Below are 13,117 nucleotides of genomic sequence, written 5' to 3' on the forward strand. Positions count from 1 at the left end.
ACGCGTTGGACGCATTTTTTCTCGTGTACTAATATCTTGGATTTATCTCCTCTTCTTTACCATGGAACGTGCTGCCATCGCATCGGCTAAGTTAAGTGCCTCATAAGTAGTATTTTACGGTATTTTAGTCTTCCAGGGACCAGTATTTTCCTTCTAATAGGTCATATACGGTTTCCCGGTCGGCTCGTGGCGGCGCCATGCTGCCTCATGTTTAGAATTCCCGGTCTTCCATACTGGGACTTCTTGTACTTATGGGCTTACTATTTCACGTTCATCGTTTTTACATCGTATTTTTAGCTAGGTTAGCCCGTTTACCATTGTCTTAGTTTGGTATTTAGAGCTATTCTGTATTCTGGCCCAGCATCCCGGCTCTTGCTCTTCATCGGCTATTGCTGGCTCCGAGTAGTCTTCTGTTCCTCAGAACAGTTTGCCTCCTCCTGGGGCTTCTTTTTCTTTTACTAAAAGTGTCCTTTTCCACCTGTTATGATGTAATTTTAGATCTATTTAGGGTGTTAGGCTAGCCTAGGGTGCATGTTCCATGTATTGGTACAGCCTGGTTCACGTGGCCCTCCCACGGTTGTGTTGCTATCGCGGCTTAGGCCACTTGCGGTCACGTGTTCCATCGCACCTTACCCTTCCCCTTCCCTCCCTATCAGGTATAGGGAGGGGTCTGGGGGACCCCTTGGTTGCTATGACAACTTCAGTAGCCTTCCTCCCTCCTTCCCTGAGGAGGCCAGGGGTTCTCCCCAGCTGGGGTTTAGGGCGACCACTTGTTTCGGGTACCGGGTCACCGAGCGGTAGTTGTTGAGACGGGGAGGAGTAGGCCACCCCCCCCTCTCTCTCTCCGCGTTACGCCGGGGACCCCCCCCCCCCCCCCCCCCCCCCCCCAGTTGCTTAGTCCCACCCTTCCCCACTATAACGAACGGAGCCTTCCGCCGCAGCCGGGGCACCTTTGGTTATAGTTCGTCTGGCTCCGCTAGCGGGCGGGGTGGTCACTACTCGTGGTCTATAGCTTGCCTACTATATCCTTCCCCTTTTTTCCCCCGCTACCGGAGGAGAGTTTGCTTCTTACCCGGACACTCTTCTAGTAGACGGGGGAGGAAAGTTTGATATTATTTCGTTATTTTTAAGGATATACCCTAATTTTACGATGAATTTTAGTATTATATACTGTGTGTATACCATCTCCGTCGTTCTCCGTCGTGGTTTCATACCTCACCACCACACCTGGTTGGATTTTTTCTCTTATCTCCGGCGTAGCCTTAGACAAACTCCAACCTTCTTGTTACCACACGTATTATGGCGGGGCTCTGGTTTAATCTAACTTTACCGCTCCGGCATGCAGCGGAGCAATTGTTAGGCTGTAAGTGTTCTCCTGATGCTTATGTATCTTTCCACTTACAGGCTACCAACTGTCAGGTCCTAGGGTGCAATGCGACCTTATACGACCCATGCGCCCACGATGAGTGCAGGACTCACGCCCCGTGTGCCACGAATCACAACGCCATGATCGTCTGGCACCCGGAAGCCTGCTCCATCTGTTACGACCTTGTCAGTCAGCTGGTGGGGGGGGTAAGTCGATTGTGGACTTCTTTATCGTATTACTAACAACACTTAGTCATAAGCTTGTTAACCCCGTCCCCGCCACTAGAAGCTTCATTTCACCTTCTCTTTCAGGCTGCCGGTGTGAGGGAAGTCGCCCTAGCAACCCTGAAGGCTTGGGTGGGCGGCTTCGGCAAGAACGCCGCCAAGGGCCAGCCATACATCTTGGACAAGAAGCTGGCCATTCAGATCTTCCCCGGCGGCAAGTCAACAGGGTATGTTGACCCCATCTCTGCAGCCCCTCTCATCGCCTCTATCCAGCAAGAGGTGCAGCAATCGTTAGGGGCCGTGGCCACGCAGGAGACGGTCCCAGATGTCGCAACCTTGGACCTTAATATTGAGCCTATGGCGGTAGGTGCGGAGGATTTGTTAGTTGAGGTAGGTGTGTCGGGTGCCCAAGGTCTTTCCTTGGGCGCTCCTGGATCTTCTCCTGTCCCTTCTTCTACTGCTTCTTTCCAAGGCTTTTCGGGATCTGAGATCCCTACCCGCTCTCCCGCTCTCTCTGTACCCCCAAAGGTGAAGGGACAGAGAGAACCGAAGACCCTCATTAAGACGACTTCTAAAAAGTCGTCGTCGTCTTCTTCAGCTAAGAAGTCTTCGACTTCCTATGCTGACGCGGTGAAGGCTAAGCCGAGCTCTTCACACTCCAAGAGCTCTAGAAGCAAGGCTTCTAAGGAGAAGGCTCGCGCTCCTGCTGAGCCAATGCCTTCTCCGGCCTCCACCGCATCCACTCCGGCAACGCCGGTTGGAGTAGCGGGACCGAGCACCTTTGATCCCACTGCCTTCTCAGCAGTGGTGATGCAACAGGTAGGAGAGATGGTCGGCTCACAGGTCTCCGCCCTCGGAACCAAGTTCGAACAGATGTTCGCACAACTGTCGAACACTTTGAGTCAGTCGAGCCAGTCCATCCAAGATCTCTCTAACAGTTAGAGAGAATGAGGACCGAGTAGCTGGGCTTGCTCAGGTTCCTTATCCAGTCTCCCCAGTAGCAAGTGCTGGTATTCCCCAGCTACCTCCTTATGAGTCGCTACCAGCCTTCTCCATGGATAACCCATGGAGAGTAGCCGCTTACGCTCCATTCAAGGACGGTATGATCTCTGTCCCGGAGTGTGGAACTCGAAGGATTGAGGACTTCGAGTTTTATCCTCCGGGATTGACGCAGCCTTTCATTGGATATGCTAGGCTGACCGCAGCGGCACTCACTAGGGAAGACAAGATCACCAGAGAGCATGTGCTTTATAGTAGAGAGCACGCTCAGCGGGAATGGGTTCACTGCCTTGAGGACTGGGAGTGTACCAACACTAAGCTCCAGGCTTTCAAGAGTCCTTTTACTATTTTTGCGACGGAGGAGGAGGCTTCTCTTCCGTTCGCTACCAAAATAGTGGAAGCGACTCTTCAGGCAGTCCTCAAGGATGAGCCCATGCCACAACTGAGGGAAGCGGAGTCTACTTCTCCGCTCTTTCCAGCTTTCGGAGAATTGTGGGAGAACTTGCCTTCCACTTTCACGCTTGGTAAGCTCAAACCGGACTGTGCAATGGACCAGTTTGGTGAAAAGCTTCCAAGGCTGCCTGATACCTTGATCCAGGCAGAGTTCGACGCTCGAACTAGGTTTGGAAGATCCCTCAATTCTCTAATCATTACTGAGATGGCTGCTTTATCGTATGGCACAGAACCTCTATTTAAGATTCTGGCCAAGTCTCAACTTCAAACGGTTCAGACGGATGCTTTCGACTTCTTCCTAGCTAGGAGGAACTGCCGAAAGCACGTTCTGCAGGAATGCACTATTAGGCACGAACCTAATAGGCTCCTGGCTTCCAGCATGTGGGGGGCGGACCTCTTCCCAGAGTCCGCGGTGAATGAGGTACACCATGAGGCTGCTAGGCTCAACCAGAGCCTCAGAGCTAGGTGGGGTATCTCCTCTAAGAGGAAACAAGAATCCGCCCCCACTGCTGGTAAGAAACCAAAGAAGGCTGGTAGAAGGTTCCAGCCTTACCAGAAACGTCAGCAGCAGCAGCAATTCGTTCAGGCCGTCCCAGTTACCCAACAGGGACAACCTGCAACTTCAAAACAGACCCAACCCATCCTCCTTGTGTCTCCTCAGTCGCAACCCTCGACCTCTTACGCTCTCTCGCCGGCCTTCAACCCTGTTTATGAAGGTCAGGCTTACCCTCCCTTTTCTGGGCAGTCGAGAGGTAGCAGGGCGCGAGGCCACTTTCGCCAGCGTGGATCAGGAAGAGCGACAAGGGGTAGGCAGTTCAGAGGAGGGCGTGGAGGTCAACCCGCCCAACAACAATGAGGCTCCCCAGGTAGGAGGGAGGTTGTTCCTCTTCCGTCACAGGTGGGGGTTCAGCAATTGGGCACAGAGCATAGTGTCCAAGGGATTGGGTTGGAGTTGGATCAAAGATCCCCCTCCAATCAAATCATTTTATCAGGAACCTTCAAAGGAATTGACAGATTATGCGAGCGAACTCCTTCAGAAAGGAGCTATTGCGAGAGTCAAGCATCTAAAATTTCAAGGTCGCTTATTCAGCGTGCCAAAGAAAGGCTCAACAAAAAGAAGGGTAATCTTAGACTTGTCAAGGCTAAACTTTTTCATCCGTTGCGACAAGTTCAAAATGCTTACCATTTCACAAGTAAGGACCTTACTTCATCGTGGAGCCGTCACATGCTCCATCGATCTTACAGACGCATACTATCATATCCCTATAGCCAGGCACTTCCGCCCATTCCTAGGGTTCAGACTAGGAAATCAGAAGTTCTCATTCAAAGTGATGCCCTTCGGTCTGAATGTAGCCCCCAGGGTATTCACAAAAATAGCAGAAGTGGTAGTTCAACAATTGAGAACTCAGGGGATAATGGTAGCAGCATACCTCGACGATTGGTTGATCTGGGCACCAACAGTCGAGGAATGTCTCAAAGCCACGGAAAAGGTAGTTCAATTTCTGGAACATCTGGGGTTCCAGATAAACAAAACGAAATCCAGACTTACTCCAGAGTCTCGTTTTCAGTGGCTAGGAATCCAATGGGATTTGTCTTCCCACAATCTGTCAATTCCAGTGGTCAAGCGCAAAGAAATAGCCAAGGCTGTGAAACAATTTCTCAAATGCAAACAAACATCAAGGAGAAGCCAGGAAAGAATCCTAGGTTCTCTTCAGTTTGCCTCAGTGACAGACATCCTCCTAAAAGCAAGGCTGAAGGATATAAACCGAGTTTGGCGATCGAGAGCAAACGCCAAATCTCGAGACAAGTTGTCAGTAATTCCACAGATCCTTCGCAATCAACTCCGTCCATGGACAATAGTGAAGAACCTGGCCAAACTGGTACCCCTCCAATATCCCCTTCCGGTATTAACCATTCACACGGACGCCTCCCTGTCCGGTTGGGGGGAATATTCTCAATTCAAACAAGTTCAGGGGACTTGGTCAGTTCAGTTCCGCCAGCTCCACATAAACGTTTTGGAAGCAATGGCAGTATTTCTTACCCTGAAGAGACTTCTCCCCCGAAAAAGTCTCATCTAAGACTAGTTTTGGACAGTGCAGTGGTAGTTCATTGCATCAACAGAGGAGGGTCCAAATCCAAACATGTGAACCATGTCATGATAGCCATCTTTGCCCTAGCAGACAAACACAAATGGCATCTGTCCGCCACTCACCTGGCGGGGGTAAGAAATGTGATAGCAGACGCTTTGTCCCGGTCAGTCCCTCTGGAATCAGAATGGTCCCTAGACGACAGGTCATTCCAGTGGATATGCCGGAGAGTCCCAGGTCTCCAAGTAGATCTCTTCGCTTCACAAGCAAACCACAAGCTCCCTTGCTATGTGGCCCCCAACCTGGACCCTCTGGCTTATGCCACGGACGCCCTGTCGCTAGATTGGAGTCAGTGGAGAAAAATTTATGTTTTTCCTCCAGTGAATCTTCTATTGAAAGTCTTGAGCAAGCTGAGGACTTTCAAGGGATTGGTAGCTCTGATTGCACCAGACTGGCCCAAGAGCAACTGGTATCCTCTGCTTCTGGAATTGGGTCTCCGACCTCAACGGATTCCCAATCCCAAGCTGTCACAGGCAGTACAAATGAGGACTGTGTTCGCTTCCTCAGGAATTCTTCAGACCCTAACTTTATGGACTTCATGAAGTTTGCGGCTAACAAAGATGCTAACATTGATCCACAAAACATCCTCTTCCTAGAGTCAGATAAGAGAGAGTCAACTATTAGACAATATGACTCAGCTGTTAAAAAATTAGCATCCTTCCTGAAAGAATCAAACACTACAACCATGACAGTTAACTTAGCTATATCCTTTTTCAGATCCTTGTTTGAAAAAGGTTTAGCAGCTAGCACTATTACTACGCATAAATCAGCTTTGAAGAAGATCTTTCAGTTGGGTTTCCAGATAGATCTGACTGAATCTTACTTTACGTCTATCCCTAAAGCCTGTGCTAGACTTAGACCTTCTCAAAGGCCTACTGCAGTCTCATGGTTCTTAAATGACGTCCTCAAACTAGCATCAGATACTGACAACTCGTCGTGCACATTCATAATGCTCCTTAGAAAGACGTTATTCTTATTAAGCCTAGCCTCAGGAGCTAGAATTTCAGAACTGTCGGCTCTATCCAGAGATGCGGGTCATGTAGAATTCCTCCCCTCAGGAGAAGTCCTGCTTGCTCCGGATCGTAGCTTTTTAGCTAAAAATGAGGATCCTCTTGCAAGGTGGGCTCCTTGGAAAGTCATCCCACTTCCGCAAGACCCTTCTCTCTGCCCAGTATCAACTTTAAGAGCCTTTCTATCTCGCACATCCTCAAGATCCTCAGGTTCTCTCTTCATGAGAGAAAAAGGTGGTACTTTATCAGTAAAAGGTATTAGACAACAGATCCTTTACTTCATTAAACAAGCCAATCCTGATTCATTCCCAAAAGCACATGACATCAGGGGAGTAGCCACCTCAATTAACTACTTTCAACATATGAACTTCGAGGATCTTAAAAAGTATACTGGATGGAAATCCCCGACAGTCTTTAAACGTCACTATCTAAAGTCCTTGGAATCTTTAAAATTTTCTGCAGTAGCAGCGGGAAACATTGTTTCTCCTGATACTGTATAGTAGTCATAGTATAGATCCAGATCTCCTTCCTACCTCGTCTAACATGCCTCACCCTATCGCCATGCTACTCAGATACTCTAGCCTTAGCCGCTGAGATCATATTTGTGGATTGTCCCTTATTTTTTTGCTAGGGACACCCACACTATGTACTTATAATGTACTTCAGTGTCCCTACCCTTATTTTTATGCTAGGGTAGGACACAATGTGTTTGTATATTGTGTAAATACATTGCTTATGTGAATCTGTTTTGTTAACTTACATTGCATTATTGTATATTACTATGTTTATTATAAGTTAATTTTAAGTACTTTATGTTGTTGGCTCTCTTTTTTATGCCATTGTTTAGCATAAGTTAGCTTTAAGTACTTAATTTGTATTTCTGTAATACCTGATTCACTTATATTATATATTTCTTTTTACTACTGTTTTTTCATTTGACTTTTTTTTTTCCCATCTTGCCTGTTTCTCTGGTACTCTTTCATAGGCCGACACGAGCTGAGCCCAGAAAAGGGATTTTGACGTAGGAAAAATCTATTTCTGGGTGATTGGCTCGTGTCGCCCTATGAAACCCACCCTGTCTTGCTTTTCCCCCCCCCTGCAGGACAAGATGTTCATAGATTAAGGATGACCGCTAGGGGCGCTGCTGTCCGTGGCGTCCTTAGTAGTAGTAGTAGCGGCCGCATCACCCGTTAGTATCAGCTCTCTCTAGTGGGGATTTTGGATTGGAAGGTCTAAATGGTGAATGACTCGTGGTAGTGATCCCACTCGCCCCTATTCTCATACCGACACTTCTTTTATAGAGTGAGCGAGTCAGTTTTACTGACATTTTCTTAATTTTGTTTTTCTCTGGTAAGATTTAGATTAATTTTGCCTAGAAAGAATGATATTAAGGATCCTTTCATAGGGCGACACGAGCCAATCACCCAGAAATAGATTTTTCCTACGTCAAAATCCCTTTTTGTTCCCAAAACTTTTGTCCTTTAAAGAGACCCTGTTTGTTTTCATTACATGGATGTTGATTGCTACTGTTAATTTTGTTTATATAAATACACATTGTCAAGTTTCTAGGTAATTCTTACTTATGGTACATTAGAATATTGAAACATTTGTAAATTCTTAGCCATGCAAAATTTGCATGAAGTGGGATAAAAACTCAGATTATAAAAAACAAGTTTTAATACAAATATCTATAAAATTATTAACAAAATATGTAAAAATAGTCAACTTAAAAAAATTACAATGTAAGGAGGTTTTTTTATTGCAAACCCTTTAATCATAAGGCAGCCTTTCAGCTGAGCAGCAAGTATCCAGGTGCAACAAAGCCAAGCATTTCAGACAAAGTTTCAAGTGAATATGCCCAGCCAACTTTCCAGGTCTTGAATCCATGACTTCTCTAGTGTTTTGTGATGGACCTTTCAGCTGGCAACCAGCACAACTGAATTGTTGCTGAGTAGCCTACTGCATTTATGTTTTCTGTGTATTTACAGACTCCTCAGTCAGCCATGTAACTTCAGAATTTACATAGTTTTAAACTAAGCAATTCTTTAATTGTGTTGCTTCTTGTTCACATATTTTAGTTTGATTATTTGCTTACTGTTAGGGTATTTACATATCTTTCTACCCTTGCCTTGTTCTTGTCAGGTTCACTGTCTGTACGGTAAAGTTTGTGTGGTCGCATTTATTCCCATTTGTATCTACCACAGTAATCGCTACCTTTGGTTCCCTAGTCTGTCTGCGCTTATTGCATGATTCAGTTGGTTCAAGCCATGGGAGAGAAGTTAACTTCAGCTGCCCCTAGGGCTGCCACCATTAATTTTGGAATTATAGCTTCCTTGTTGTCACTGTCAGCCCACGCTGCTTCTCAACTTGGGTCACCTTACTGCCAGGCCTCGTCTGCCAGCAATTGCCCTAGATTTGATGCCACACCAACAGGAGGCCAGGATAGTCAAAGATGCAGTTGTTCATACGCAAACAAACTTTTGCAGATGAAAAGCAAGAAATCTTGTGAGATCTAGCAATGTGTGTGTATATCGGGTGAAAAGCGGTCAAGGACCACGCTACAGCGTTCAGTCCTTTTCTTAACCACCTGGGCAACAGTCGTGATTGCCCTCTCTCAGCCTTTTACCCGGTTCATTCCCCATTTTCACTTGTGATTCTGTGTGTGTGTGTGTGTTCTTGTATTATGGCTTCTACTGCTCCTTCTCGGCCTCGATAACATGTGTGCCCTGGTACTCAAGGTTTCCTGTGTTCTCATTTTTTTTTACTTCTTCAGCAACAGACCCCCCAAGACTTGCAGTAGGTGTCATTCTAATATTTGTACCATAACGAATCCCTGCACAGAATGTGGCCTAGAGAGCAGTGGAAGTTTCTTTTATAGTAAGAGGGAGCAGCATCGTAGAGTTTCTACCCTTCCTTCTTGGGAGGGATTTTCATCTCCTCTTCCTGATGCTTCGTCTCCTGCCGTAGTCACACCCCATGCTAGTGTAGTGCCTTGGTCTCCTTCCTTTTCTTCCATCGATTCATCGTTGGAAGTATCAGGAGGACCTCAGGCTGATTTGTTATGTAATGTCGCCCCCCCTCTTCCTCAGGAGTTAAATTTAATGTTTTCATTTCAGAGTCTTAAAGCATCCAAAATGGCAGCGCTCTGGGGGTCGCTTGGTCTACGGGGTCCACCCTCCTTGAAGGGTTTGCCGACGCACTTCTCGGATGCTCGCCTTCCACTCCTCGGGCTACCCAAGCACTCCCCCAACCTCCTGGCCTCGTCTTCGTTGGTAGCCGAGGTCAGCCATATAATATTGCTCTGCCAGCAACGATTGCAGCTCCTTCGAGTCAGAGGGAACCCATGGCGTCAGCTCCGCCGGTAACATCACAGGGTCAGCCATTTTGTATCCCTCCGCCAGTAGCATCCGCTTCCTCCTCGGGCTGAGGGGAAGCTGTGACGTCAGCGCCTGTAGTGACGTCACTTCCATCGATGACGTCACTCCCAGTTTCCTCCACTGCACTGCTTCGCTCATCTGTGTTGTCATCATTTGCATTGCTGCCTTTCATTTTGCTGCATCTCCCTTCCATGTTGTTGGCCCCTTCTCTTGCTGATCCATCCAAGGCTTTATGTCAGGCCGTTCTTAAGAGATTGGACTCTGTTTTGGAAGATAGATTTGCTGCCATGTTGGATGCGAAGACTGGAAGCAAACGTGTTGCGTCGGCCCCGCCTCCTGCAAACCGCAAACCCCTATGATCTCTCCTTGTCAGGTTAGGTGATTTCTTCTTAAAAACTGGAAGGTCTGGGAGTCTATCAGCTTGTAGCCATGGATGTCAGCATTCTTTATTTCAGTTAATTGTTGTCATTTCTTGATGCATGTCCCTGATTGCTGTCTAATCAGATTGTCTTTGACTCCTACCTCTCCAATTGTGTTGAGATTTAAGTCCTTGATAACTAAGTGAACACCATGCTGCAGAACGGTGTCATCAGAGAGATTCTGCCCAAATCATTGGGGTGTTCTTCATTCTGAAGTCTTTAGGAGGATGGAGACCAACCATTTGACCTCAGCCAGTTGACAGATTTCTTTGCTTGATCCCCTTCCATAAGGAGACCTGAAGACTGGAGAGACCTCTATTTGCAGAGGGAACTTCCTTCCTTCCACAGACCACAGAAATGCATACTTCCATTTCCCCATTCAGTTGCTATCGAGGAGGTATCAACTCTTTGTATCACAAGGCTGTGAGCTCTTGTTCTGGGCCCTTTAATTCCATCTGTGTACTGCCCTTCAGGTCTTCACTAGGATTCTTATACCAGTGGCTTTCTGGGTGCATTGTCTGGGATTGTTTCTTCGCACTGTCAGGATCACAACTATAGAGGACATTCTTCTCAACCTTTGTTGGTGGCGGTATTAAGAACCTTTTAGATAAGTTCCTCTAGCATCTCTTGACTCAGATCTTCTCATGTTTTACAGATGCCTTAACATTGCAATGGTAAGGCCATCTGTTGGAATTGATAGGTTAGGTGTCTGGTCCAGAGAAGAGAGTTGTCACCATATCAGCTTCTAAGAGCTTCAAGTGGTCTTCCAAGGCCTCCATGCTTTCACTACTGACTTGTTGGCTTGCTGTGTAGGAGTTATGCCAACAGAACTAATATTGTTAAGCTCTGGGCGTTGTCTGGGAAGATGTAACAGTCGTTCCTCATTCATTGTGGAAGTCTTCAGTGTAGTGGCAGGATGCATAAATTATCTAGCAGAGTGGTCCCATCTCTCAAAATTGTGCAAGGCTGTGTGGCAGATGGGGAACCTCTTTGTTGGTATTTGCTCGGTCGTTAAATGCAGGATTTTCTTCTTCCCATCATCTGTCTCACAAGAATGGAAATGTCATCACTGCATGGACCAGGAAGTTGGTTGGACATGAAAATTGAGATTTTACTTTACAATGTATTACCAACATTTTTAAATTTATGACTTGTTCAGCAATTCAGAAGAATAACATTTTACAGACATTTTATGATTTTTTTTTTACTTATTCAGCTATACACAAAAACATTACTTATTTGTAGTGCAAAGCAATGAAAAGAAAATATGCTCTTGCCTATGAAATTTAGTTTAGCAACATTTCTTGAAATACATAGATTGCTGGAAAAATTTCTTTATCTAATAAAATACTGCATATCTAGCAAACATATTTGTCTTAAAACAATCATTAGTGAAGGTCAACCTCCCTAAGATATTAATTAAATGATGTGAGATCTTCCACTTTTGACAGATTTCTTGCAAATGATAACAAAAACATGATTGTTCTAAACACATGAAATCACATCTGAATACGAAAAGCAGAAATGTGCAAAAGCATCTAAAGTTTAGCTATAATGACTGAAAATAATGACTATGAACACTATTTCTTGACAGAAACTTCATTTGGCACAAACATAAAAATCTAAGGGCAATAGATTAACAAGCAGATCTACTGCTACCTTCTCTCTCTCTCTCTCTCCCAGAACTATCAAAAATTATTTAATAATGAAAGTACTGTACTAGATCATATACAACATTTCCATTTTGTTTTGAACTTTGTTAGCTGCAAAAAGCACAGTCAAACTCTACCATAAATTTTAAATGAAGAGCTTTAAATGTACAATATAAATATATACGAACATGTAATAACTCTGGTATAAATTCTATAATACTATTAAAACAAAATGATATAATACCATATTAGCACCTTTCAAAATAAAATTATTACCATATTTTCTGGTGTTGAAGACGTTACTTTTATCCTAGAATAGGTCTCGGAAATTCACAATTCATCCATTACTAAAAAATTTTCATAGGTCTATTGTAACCCCAGAGGAAGGTTATCATTTGCTAAACAGTAATCAGAATTACTTTGTGACCCCTGAATGGTGCATAAATTATATTTAAAAATATTAAATAAACAAAAATTATCATAAAAATCAAAAACATGTAGCCTAATCACAAAGATTTGTTCCCACATCAGCAGATTACAGTAGACAAGTCAATAGGTTATAGTAATTTATGTGTTGCATATCAGATATCATTATCCTACTATCCCCGTTGGGAGGGGGGGGGGTGTTAGTGCAATCAGTAAACCTCATGCAGCACACTGTAGGCATTACTTAAGTATTTTTGAAATAATTGAAATGAAAAGCTACAATAATCAATATGCTGTATAGGCAAGCAAATACTTCTAGCGTGACAACCAAAATAAAGCCAGGGAATTGTTGCCAGCTTGATATGTATTGTTTTTATTTTAAACCCACATATAACAATCTTTGGTTATACTAATACAGACAATCTAGTGAGGGTAAAAACAGGACAGCTAAACATTGAATTACAGAACTGGAATATTTTAGTGTAGGTGTATACAAATAGGCATAATCATACCATGTGTACTTACCTCTAGGCTATGTGTAAACTTTGGGTGTAATCTTTCTGTATCTATGTACTGTAAAAGAAAAATGCAGACTGTATGTGGTTAACAGGATCTACATATTGCTAGGATACCCCCAAATTTTGCTAGTCCAATCCAAAAGGGCTGTGTCCTCGAGACCAAAGCATCTTCAACACCAGATAATATTATATGTAACACTTAATTTCTCACATTAACATCCTCACTAGCCATTAAATTCTGTAAGATTGATAAGGCTTGTTCCTGAGATTCAGTTAAGGCATCTGATCGTAAAAGTTCTTCTACTCTTGACTGTGCTGAAAGAGCAAAACCAGTTCTCTCTGGTGGAAGGGATACGTGGGCTTTCTTGAACAATGGATGAGCCATGTCTTGGTGCAACTGGAGAAGTTCAGCAAGCATGCCAGCATCTTCTAAGGTCAGATGAGTAGTCAACTGACATATCCCTTGACATATCTACAGGAAAAAAAAAATAAATAAAAATAAAAACATATAAATAAGCTGCTTAGA

General features: G+C 44.6%; 3 protein-coding genes across 4 annotated transcripts in view; 1 reads left to right on the forward strand and 2 right to left on the reverse strand.

Moving 5' to 3' along the window:
• Positions 1–13,117, reverse strand: part of LOC135199477 (leucine carboxyl methyltransferase 1-like) — a 344,037-nt gene that overhangs the window by 115,910 nt on the left and 215,010 nt on the right. The gene's annotated exons all lie outside the window — the stretch shown is intronic.
• LOC135199474 (probable deoxyhypusine synthase) overlaps positions 1–13,117 on the forward strand; it is a 55,509-nt gene that overhangs the window by 32,029 nt on the left and 10,363 nt on the right. The gene's annotated exons all lie outside the window — the stretch shown is intronic.
• LOC135199472 (HEAT repeat-containing protein 6-like) overlaps positions 7,859–13,117 on the reverse strand; it is a 138,267-nt gene continuing 133,008 nt past the window's right edge. For both annotated transcript variants that reach the window (XM_064227562.1, XM_064227561.1), the window contains exon 17: positions 7,859–13,063. In XM_064227562.1, coding sequence (XP_064083632.1) covers positions 12,791–13,063 — 273 coding nt within the window. In that variant the 3' untranslated portion in view covers positions 7,859–12,790. The remainder of the gene's footprint in view (positions 13,064–13,117) is intronic.

The sequence above is a fragment of the Macrobrachium nipponense genome, chromosome 25 (assembly GCF_015104395.2).
Source record: "Macrobrachium nipponense isolate FS-2020 chromosome 25, ASM1510439v2, whole genome shotgun sequence".
NCBI lineage: Eukaryota > Metazoa > Arthropoda > Malacostraca > Decapoda > Palaemonidae > Macrobrachium > Macrobrachium nipponense.